The sequence below is a fragment of the Vitis riparia genome, chromosome 10 (assembly GCF_004353265.1).
Source record: "Vitis riparia cultivar Riparia Gloire de Montpellier isolate 1030 chromosome 10, EGFV_Vit.rip_1.0, whole genome shotgun sequence".
NCBI classification, from domain to species: Eukaryota; Viridiplantae; Streptophyta; class Magnoliopsida; order Vitales; family Vitaceae; genus Vitis; species Vitis riparia.
The window spans coordinates 21,566,497-21,577,715 of NC_048440.1; the positions used below are offsets into that span (position 1 = coordinate 21,566,497).

The 11,219-nt window shown below is 35.2% G+C and overlaps 2 protein-coding genes across 2 annotated transcripts; one reads left to right on the top strand and one right to left on the bottom strand.

Moving 5' to 3' along the window:
* Positions 1 to 1,185: 1,185 nt before the first annotated feature.
* LOC117924215 lies at positions 1,186 to 2,055 on the top strand. Its single transcript, XM_034842802.1, has one exon. It carries the CDS (start codon positions 1,226 to 1,228, stop codon positions 1,811 to 1,813), a length of 588 nt encoding a protein of 195 aa, XP_034698693.1. The 5' UTR covers positions 1,186 to 1,225; the 3' UTR covers positions 1,814 to 2,055.
* Positions 2,056 to 5,753: 3,698 nt separating this feature from the next.
* LOC117923448 (serine/threonine/tyrosine-protein kinase HT1-like) lies at positions 5,754 to 9,288 on the bottom strand. The gene is given in 5 exon segments (XM_034841736.1): positions 5,754 to 6,208; positions 6,210 to 6,359; positions 7,521 to 7,976; positions 8,216 to 8,691; positions 8,764 to 9,288. Coding segments are annotated over 4 exon segments (1,122 nt in total). The 5' UTR covers positions 8,633 to 8,691; positions 8,764 to 9,288; the 3' UTR covers positions 5,754 to 6,109.
* Positions 9,289 to 11,219: the final 1,931 nt, after the last annotated feature.

Below are 11,219 nucleotides of genomic sequence, written 5' to 3' on the forward strand. Positions count from 1 at the left end.
TACCCGAAACCTCAAAAATTTAGCAGGGTCAAGTCAACATAGGAAAATTTAGTGCATTATAATTTACTAATATAGTGGGGTCTCCGAGCTTTCTTTTGGATTCTTTCTCCTCGTGATATTGACATAATGGACCCAGCTGTGGGTCACAAAAGAATGACCCAAATGCAAGCCATTGGTTTACCACCAACCTCTGATCTTGTGATATGAACATGTGTGAGACAGTGTTTTCAGACTTGACTGACTGGGAAAATTCGCAGATGGAGAGGAAAGGGACCACGAAAGCAGGGAAATAGTCCATGGGTTGAAATGTTCAATGGAAAATCTGAAACAAGGGACAAGCCTCGCGGTAAGCACCCGAATGGCCTGTGTAAGAAATTGAAGAGTAATTTCCATGGCACTTCCGCACATGAAAATGGAGTTCCGTATTCTTTTAGGTTTTAGCTTTTATTTTCCAGATGGGTCCATTGCTTTTGCTTCTACTTTCAGTCAACTGAAATATGCTTTGCTCCCAGCTTAAAGTCTTGGGTATAACACTCTGGTTTCTACAGACCTGCATTCACTTTTCTGCAAGTGACTTGATCTGAATTTGACCATGGTGTCCAATCTCTGTTCCCCTTTTCTCCCATGCCTCTTTTTTCTTGGGAAAATGATCAGTCTACTTGACAAAGGAGTCCCAACTTGTATAAGATTCAAGTACAGTAGATCAGAGTGTGCATGGAGGATCAAGTTTATGTAACAAAAGGGGGTGAATCTTTCTTAGAATTTATTGGGTTTTTCGAAGAAAATGTCAAAAGGTTAGGATATCGAAGGATATTAATTCCAAGAAGTACTGAAAACCATGGGGTCAGAAGAAGAAAATCTTTTATTCCAATTCAATGTTCATACTTTCTTTTACAAGCCCCTTTATAGTTGATTTTGCAAATAATTAAAGCCAAAAAGAAAAAGTAAGTGACCGATCCCGGGATTGACACATGGAGCACTAAGGCCAGCCCAGCCCAGATATGGGAAGCCCATGGGGCCTGAAATCCCTAACTGGCGAAGATGGAGACCGGTCGTGTAGGTCCCATCACATCACAGCAGCCACTGCGACGCACCTACCAATCACAACCCTGCACCCGCGTCGCACAGGAACGCCCCTCGAGGTTCCTCACACTCGTCACCATTTTCAATACCCAGAATAAAGCCTCACTCAGGGACCCTTTAGAGCTTGAACCCACCTACACCCATGAAGAAGCTTTATCGCAAAGGCACTGTTCACCCTTCGCCGCCGCCGGTCATCTCCGACCAGCACCTCGCTTTTCTTCCTTCTGCTATCCTCACCCTCGCGGCCGCTCTCTCGCCGGAGGACCGGGAGGTTCTGGCGTACCTTCTGTCGTGCTCCGGCACTTATACTAGCGGCAACAGGAAGACCACCACCCAGAAGAGTGGGGACCATCCGCCCCTGTTCAACTGCAACTGTTTCAGATGCTATACGAGTTACTGGGTGAAGTGGGACTCGTCGCCGAATCGTCAGCTCATACACGAAATCATCGACGCGGTCGAAGATGGGTTGGTGCAGAGTAAGAACCCAAAGAGCAGGAAAGAAAGGAGGAGAAAAGGGTGTACTGGGTCAGATGAGTTGAAACAGTCCAAGCTGAGTTCGGGGAAGGACGAGCTGGGTCAGCCAGAATCGGTGGCGGAAACTAGTGGAAACGGCGGCGGCGACGATTATGAGGGTTGTGGTGATGATGGAGAAGAAGGGTCAGAGAAGGGATCAGTGAGAAAGTTTGTGAGTTTTCTTGGAGAGAGGATTTGGGGTGTCTGGACCCAATAAGTTGGAGGAAAGGTGGGTTTCAGTTTTCTTCTTCTAAAAAAACTTCCTTTTATTCTGGTTTTTTTGAATAACCCGATTACGATGTAAAAAAAAAGGGGTTAGTTTTGATCTTCATCAGGACTTTGTTTCTCCAATATCCATGTCTGCTTTCTATGTTAAAGCTCTCTGTATATATTCAAAGGAATGATGAATAGCTGGGTAATCAATTTTGGGTTCCCTTTTCCTAATGAATTTTCTTACCAGTTTCACCGATCATATCCCTTCATCAGACGGTGCTTCTCTCTGTGATTTTCCTCCTACCATGTTTTCTGGAGACAAGGCCATCGAAAACGGCTTCGTATGACTCCACATTCATTTCCAAAACGACGTCGTACAGAGGGTCACTCGACTCACTACCATTCCACCTCCGCCGGAGATTAAGAAACAGGAACGAACAAATGGCGATATACCAATGTACCCCAGGAGGGTTCATTTAAGGGAATAATACACCTCGTAATTGTACAGGGTAGAATGGTCAGAGTAGAAAAAACCTGAAAGGTAGGTGTCGCCATTGACGAGGTCGGCAAAAGTAGGCTTCGATTAAAGCAAAGGGGGCAAAAAAGCCACCACTAAATCCTTGTTCTCAAACTCCTAGGCCATTTTTATGTCCATTTTACCCCTCTTTAAACTGATATTTTACATTGGAATTTTAGAATGACCGAATTGCCCCTCACAGACCTCTTAATATTGATTCTCACCTTTTTTTTTCCGTTTTTTTTCTTTTCATGTTGTGGATAAAAGAAAATTGAAAACCCATCATGGAATATAATTGGGTCGGTCCATTTTAATGGAGATAAATGGTTTCATTTTATTAACAAAAAAAGACCAAAATTATGAAAAAAGAGTGATTATGGTTTTTTGTTTTTTTTTAAAAGAGTAGTTTTTTTAATGTTACATCTTATTTATATTGCAAATTTGTACTATTTTTGGTATCTTACTCGATTGATTATGTTTTTTAAAATTTGTTTTTAATAATTATTTTTTATTCTTTAACTCAAAAATAATTTTTAAAAACAAGTTTAGAAAACATGGTGAAGCATGTCCATTTTTGTCTTTTATTTTTAAAAACCGATAAAAATAACTCTTAAAAATTATTTATTTTTAGAGAATAATGGTGTGTTCAAAAAATTTTGAAACAATTTTTTATTTTTAAAAGCAAATATTTGTTTTTAAACCACATGGTGAAATATTGAAGGGAAATTTATGTTTTAATGGGACCATTCGGAAAATATCTTATTTTTGGAATCTAACTTTATAAAATATGAGAATCAAATTTTAATATGAGAAGTAATATTGTTTTTATACATTATGAGCTGGCTCCATTTTTTGTGCAAAAATTTCCCAATATTTGAATTATGAGAGAAAGAAAGAATTTGAAATTTTTTGTTTTTTGGTTAGAAAATGATAAATAAATAAAAAATCAACAAATTCTGAGATTTTTTAGTAATTAAATAATCTAGGGTAAAGACATGGTTTATACTACTCCATATTAATTTTTTTTTATGCCTTTTAAGCTATTTTTATTATTTTTTCTTCACTTATTTATTTATTTATTTCATTCTTTAATCCATTATTTTATCCTTGTACCATCCTCAAATTTAGGATGGGAAGAAAGGTTTGCATGCCATCCCATAACACAATTAAACAAAGGCTTTAAAAAGTAGTGACATTGAACTCAACCAAGGATTCAATTTAAAGCCAATAGAACCCCATGTCACAACTCTTTTGAGTTGGCTTTTGGGCATGCCATGAGAAGTTGATAAATCAAAGTACATATTATATAGTGCCTTTCTTTATTGCCTTCACCCACTATTTTGTCTTTGCAAATGCCTTCAACTTTTGTCTCATGACATGCTCATCCTTTTTATTACACATTTAATACAATGGTTGTCTTTTGTCTCTCATTCAACTCCAAAAACAAGTGGGAGCCTTGCATTAATATTTTTGGAGTCTACTCCTCAATTTTCCCAAACAAAATGCCCTTCAAATTGGTAGTTTCCCTTCCATCAAGTTTAGGTTATTATCCTTAATACACTATATGAATGGGTAATTTAGTCAAAAAGAAAAAAAGGAAAAGAATTTTTTTCTTGCAATAATTTTTTGGACTCTAGTCTTTAGACTTTATCCCTTGCCACTCTATTTTATAAGAAAAATGAAGTGGGGGTATCTTAGAAATGCGCATCTCGTCTGCCTACTTTCTGTTTGGTCATTTATAAAGAAAGATAGGCAAAGGGGACAAATGGACAGTGGGCTCAAGTCTCTGTAACCTCAATTCAATATTCAATGATAATAATACCATGCTTCTCTGTACCACCATACACCCATCTTCTTTTTTTTCTTTTTTCTTTTTTTCATATTTTTGAAGAAAATAAATCCTCTAAAATGTCTGAAATTTTAATTATTTTGAATCGAATGAATTAATTTGTTTTTTTTTTTTTTTAAAGTGTGCACCAAAACACACTTTTTTCTTAGTCTTTTGCTCCCATTTCAATCTTTGATTCTGTCTGGGTCATGGAGGCTTGGTGATCATAAATTTTTTTATGTCAATGCCCAAAGGTTTAGGGATGTGGGGAGTCAACAGTTTTGAATCAGCTTTTCTAAACATACCCTAATAATGGATAATTTATTTTTTATGGTTGGAGACTTGGAATGGGTCATTAGTCAAGAAGTGCAGTGTTGATCACTCTCCTCAAATTTTTAACCCTTTTTGTAGTTTCAAGGAAATCCCCTTTTTTTTTTCTTTTTTTCTTTTTTTCAAGAAGTGCAGTGTTGATCACTCTCCTCAAATTTTTAACCCTTTTTGTAGTTTCAAGGAAATCCCCTTTTTTTTCTTTTTTTTCTTTTTTTAGTATTGAGAGACTTACATTGAAAATGTTAAAAGCTTATTAAAAAAATTGGGGTATTAAAAAAAATTATGAGCTGGAAAATTTAAAAATTTTTAAAAGCAATTTTTAAGAACAAGTGATAAATTTATATTTTTGTGTAAATTTTTTATTTTATTTTTAAAAACAGATAACAAATTTATGGGGAAAAAAAGTCTTATTTTTATGTTTTTATTTTTTTATTTTGTAATAAAAAGTAAAGCATCCTAATCCTGATTTTAATAAAAAGATTTTTCCAAAAGAGTAAAAAATATAATGTGTCAAATCCATGAAAGTTTGAAAAAAAGACTAATCAGGAGTAAGTCCAAGAATGATGTTTAACTAGACTTCCACCAAATGCAGAATGTCCTAATCATTTTGGCTTCTTCTCCACTGCTAGTTGAATGGTTTTCCAACTTTGAACAGTGTGTGATAACTACATAAAAAGGCCCTTTTCCTAACAAAAAAAATGATCTGGGCATTGCTCAAAAGCATACCAAACCCCACAAAACTGGTGTTGAAAGTTTGAAAAGCAAGAGCCATTATCAAGCTTGACTAATAGAAGCATAATTTGGTGAAGACTTGATCAAATTGCTCCTTATTTTACTCTTTCATCGTGTAACGACCCGTTCCAAATCTTATGAATGTTATTCACTTTGTGGGTCAATAGACCCTCGAACCTTTAAAATATGTTTATAAAGTTAAGAGGAGCCCTATCCGCTAACTCGTGACTATGAGCCAAACAGACAAATACCCATTGTAAGGATTAACTCTGATACTATTTGAAACACTCGAATTTAGATATTGACTAGTACTATTTGTAATAACCTGTTCACTATCATGTAAATATTATCTATTTTGAACCCAATGAGTTTTCATTACTTTAAAACGTGTCTATAAAGTTAAAAGGAGTTCATACATATAAACTCAAAAATTCTTTTCGTTATTTAATGTGATGTGAGATATTACTATCACTATTATTGAACTATGAAATCTTCCTCCCAGCCGCTTAGAAAACCTCCACATGACCATGACTTTGATTAAGTCTAAAATAACACATCCTTTACTGAATCAATAGAACATTAGGAACATGGGGTTTATCGGCTTATCTGTTTATACATTAGGACAACTACAATGAGGAATTCATCAACATGGTCTGCTATGGCATATAGCAATCTGTAAGAACTTTCTTTACATGCATCACAGTTTCTACCAAATATCAAACAGTTAGGATTAGCTTTAGGGGATTTATGGATTCATCTGCTGTACCGTATTGAAATGCCACCAGTCTTAGATTCCTGGGGTACGGTTACATTAGATGGTTGAGGAGAACAAGTATGGACAGATTACAATGTGGCCTGAAGGATTAGGGGATGATGCATACCTTCCATTGGGATCAGGCATGTACAGGTATTGATGAGCTCATGGCGACACAGCCTTTCAAGCGTTCAAGAATGGCGTTGCGGTTCACTAGTCCTGAGTGGGAAGTGAGGGGGGAGGCCCTCCTTGACACACTCGTCGTACTTCTCCAAGGCGGAAACAATGGAGCTGAAATCAGGCCGCTTTGAGGGGTTGGCCGCCCAGCAGCGCTTTATGAGGTGTGCAAGTGCTGGCTGGCAACTAGCAGGCAATGGTGGCCGAGCATTCTGCATAATGGAAAGAGCCAAAAGGGAATCATGCCCCATGTTCAGGACTAAATCATGGGAATTAGACAAAGAAAAACACGAAAATTGAACAAGGGGGGCTCATTTGAGGAATAAGAAATATATCAAATCCACACATCAGACACCCTGCATATCCCTTTCTTTCTTGTGATGCTATTCCCATACCTTGATGCCCACTACTGACCAACTGGGATGGAAGAGCCCTATAAATGCTAAACTCCCAAACCCCCCCTCAGCCATGAACCAGGTGCAGAATCTGATACCAAATGTATTTTTTCTTTAATTTTTTTTGTCGTTGTGCCCGTGTTGTGGGGTGTGCTGAGTTATGTTCTTAGTGGAACTTCTTTACTGTGAATTTTCTGAATCAAACCAAATCTTTCATAGATTGGAGATTTGGTATAAGGTAATGTGCTCGAATGCTTTTAAACCCAGTAATATCCATAGCAGAAACTCTTGAGTCTCTATGGATATAATCAATAACATGAGTAAATATTGATTAGGGTTTGTCCATCCATGGTGGCCCCATTTTCTTTACAACAGGAAAGAAAATGACCCGAGGAAATGTAGGATTCTGCAGTGAGAGTCTGCCTTCCCATTTCGGGAAGTTTCCCTGGCCAAGTACCAAATGACCATCCAAACAAAATGATAGTCAGCAGACAAAATTGGCAATCCATCGTGCAGAAGATACAAAAACAATTAAGTTGAACCCACATGGAAAGGATCTGTAGATGACACAAGAAACTTCCTGATACATCACCTACAAGTGTAGGACATCTGTTGATAGTATTTCTCCTATGATGTTGAACAAAACACGAATAGGCCTAAACTTTGACAGTTACTCTTCTCTAATCATAGGAAAGAACATTAATAAGGCCAGATTTCCTTTTCTATAGGATTGGTAAATTGACAATGTTCATGATTCTACTTCTCTATAGTACCACTTTTTCCAGAACTTTCTGTGAACAAAGATCTACAAATTTTCCCAAATCCTCTTTTTTCTGAATGGCATTCCATGATCTATCCTAAAGTTAAGAAGATTTTCATGTATGGAACTATTAAAACTAAGAAGAATTCACATGCTTCAACAAAAAAAGGAAAAAAAAGAAGAAAGAATTTGGATTGTGAAAGCAAAATTCTACTGACCTTCTCAGAGACAGCAAATGCAGCCTGCACAGGGGTCATTCCTTGAAATGGGAGCAGAGCTGTAGTGAGCTCCCACAGCACAATCCCAAAACTATACACATCAACTTTTCTAGTGCAGGGCTTCTCCTTGATCATCTCAGGGGCCATCCACCGGTAAGTCCCCGTGTTTCCTTTCGTTTCCCGACATTGTGTTTCCAAACAAGATGTACCAAAATCAGCCACCTTAACCCTCATTTCATCATTGAGAAGCAAGTTATTTGACTTGAGGTCTCTATGGATCACCCCTTGTGAATGAAGGTACTCCATTCCCCGGGATATGTCAAGGGCTAACCTCAGTATTGTTTCTGTTGAAAGTGAGTATGGCTCTTTCTTGTTGAGATACATCCTAAGAGTCCCTTGTGACATGTATTCTGTTATTATACAGTAGACAGGGGGCTTTTGACAGGCTGCAATGAACTGCAAAGAAGCCGACTAACCAATTTAGAAACACAAGACTCTGATCTATATGTTCAATCCTTAAAATAGTTTTTCCACCTATGTACTTAGAGAAAAGGGATATAACAAGGAACCAGAAGGGATAATTGAAAGAATGAATTCGAAAAGCAGAGGAAAACAAATATACAAGAAGATAAAACCCGAAAATGCTTGAATTGGAACGAAGTCTTGTATGGGATTGGGAACAAGTTTGGAATTACCTGAACTATATTGGGATGAAAAAGGCGAGAAAGCAAGGCGACTTCAGACTTGAATTGCTGTTCAAGCAAAGCTCTGGTCTCCTCATTTTGGTTTGGAATCCTCACCATTTTCACGGCAACTGCTCTCTGCTTGTAAATTCCTCTGTAAATTCTACTGTGCGCCCCGGAAGCGAACTTGTTTCCGATGAAGAGCTGGGAAAGATCAGCAGTCCATTCCTCCTGATCGTCCTTTGAAACCTCCCAGTTGTCCAAATTTTCAGAATCCAGTATCATGGACCATGATTCCAAGCTGTCAAATCTCCTCCTCTCCATGATGTCCATATCAGAATTCGACTTGGTTTTCGACGTGGAAGGGAATGGTTGCGGTTTGCTCTTCGGTTTTCGAAGGCGAAAACGGTGGAAAAACGAGGTCGCCATTGAAGCTCTGCTCCTGAATTGGACTTCTCTACCTTGAGAAGTCCTCTGCCCTCAAACGCCTTGTAGAAGAGAAAGGATGATATTCTATTATTGAAAACAAAACAAAACAAAACAAAAAGATCAAAACGAACCGTCAAGAGGAGTTCTTCTTCTGAATGTGTGAATTGATTTCAGAAAGTGCATGAACTGATTCAAAAACATGGGTTCTGAAGAAAAATGGAAAAGGGAGATGGGTTTTCATGAATCAATCCAAACAATCACAAAACCAAGCACACCCAATCAAAATCCACCCACAGATAAACCTCCCAACACCTCTCCATTTCTAGATGACAACCCAGAAAACGACGCCGTTTTGCATGGATTTTCAAAACCATAACCATGAAAAAACAAGAGAGAAAAAAATTCACACACAGACTAATCTATCGGGTTTCATGAACTCCAAGAATTGCAATGAAATGAACAGAAAATGAAAAAAAATGAAAAAAAAAAAATCATGAAAATGAAAAAAAATTTTCCTCCCTTTTTCCCCCCGAAAGCGAGAGGAGAGTGCAGATTTTCACGGCTTTTTTCAAATATGGTGAGAGGATTAGGTTGTTTAGCAGTAGAAAGATGAATTCAAAGCAGAGATTTCAGGGGTGTCTCGTGATTGCTTGGCTTGAAAGTAGAAGGCTGAGAGAAAAAGAGATTTTTTTTTCTCCTTCAATCGAATCCAACTCTCGTAGCTTTTTTTTTTCATCATTTAATGCTAAGTGGCCACAGTAGCAAAAAGTTCAGCAATAGATTAAGCACTTTTGGATATCTGGATATGCCTCCATCTTATGAATTTTTTATTATTTATTTATTTTAGTAGATACTATTTAATTTTATTTAACTTTCTAAGAATGAATCAACAAGTGGACATCACTCACACCATCTAATTGAAAATAGTGATAGTGCATGTTCTTAAGTTGTTTAATGGAATAACTTTGATTCTTTAATGATAATATTTTTCTTTTTCTTTTTTTAATAAATTGAAAATTTTAATTAAGAAAACAATAAATTTGTTAAATAAAAAGGCCCACTAAGGAAATATAAACACAACAAATAAAACCATTGCTCATGATTGAGCTTTTTAAATAAAATTTTACTTCTAAAAACAATAAAACATTGTCTTGAAAAAATTAATTTTTGATAACAGTTTTTGAAAATGTCATCTAATATGTATTAACACTTCATTTAAATCTTAAGGTTATGTTCAATCCCAAAAAAATGCTAAGAATATGAAAAATGATTTTTACATATTTGGTTTTTTATATAAAATATTAAAGAGAATAAAATATAATCAAAATTATTTTAGAAACTTATGCACTTTCAAATTATTTAATTTCTATATCATAGAGTTCAAATAAGTTAAATATATTTTAAGTAATATATATAAATAATTTATTAACTTAAAATTTTTTTCTCTCTACTTTTCTCTCTATTTTCTTTCTCTTATATCTAATTTAAATTTCATTAAGACTATGTTTAGTTTTTGGAATATTCGAGGGAAAATTGAAAGGAAATAAAATAAAGAAAAAGTAAAAAAATAAAAACTTTAAATTTAATAAAATATTTTTGTACATTTCTTCAAACTCATTTTACTTATTTCTTTTTATTACAGTAAGATTAAATAATTTAAAAATATATAAAATTTAAGTTAATTTTTATTATATTTTATTTTTTTATAGTTTTTTTATAGTGCACTTAGTATTTTTCAAGAACCATGTATATTTTTTATCTATAAATAAAATGTTAGATTAGTTATAAAATAAATAGACAAAAAAATAAATAAACATATACATAACACTTATAGTAATTAGTGATTGAATGTGAAAAATATTTATTTTAATTTTTTTATAATAATAATAATAACAACAATTCAATGATATTAGAAGGAAGAAGAAGTATATAATATAATAGAATAATGGCCAACTCTACATATAGTGGACTGGGCTTATGGATTATGTTCACCGCAATCTCCAATGGCCCCATGCATATCGCAGGGCTTTGTCCTACAAAGATCTTATGGTGGGTGGGTCCAAATTCAATTCTTCTTAATTTAATTAAAATATGAACTCAAGAACATGCCTAGAAACCATTAAGGCATAAAAAAGTCACTTTAGTGATGACTTATTCTACGGCTATTTGGAAAATATTGATTCCATTCTAGAATCAAGGCATCAAACTTCATATTTCTTGAGTGAAATGGGGTGCAGCATTTCATTCCGGGAACAAAGAATCATGCACCATTTTTTTTCCTTATCAAATGGAAAGAGCATACTCTCCTAATCTTAGAATCCATTTCCCCGTGCTTTTGGAATGTATTTTTGACGTAAAAGTGTTTTTTTTTAAATAAAAAAAAAATCAATCTGATAAAATTTAAGAATCAATTTATTAAGAAAATGATTGAATAATCACGTATAGCATTTATTAAAGAAGCATTTGATTCAAAAATACCTTTAAAGAGAATCGACACTTTAAAGATGTATTTGACGGATTGTGTTTTCATTTATTAAAGCATTTTTAATAAAAATATTATCTATAAAAGTGTTTTGATAAGAATCAT

Coding starts and splice junctions, on each gene's coding strand:
- LOC117924215 (XM_034842802.1), top strand. CDS start 1,226: ATGAAGAAGCTTTATCGCAAAGGCACTGTTCACCCTTCGCCGCCGCCG.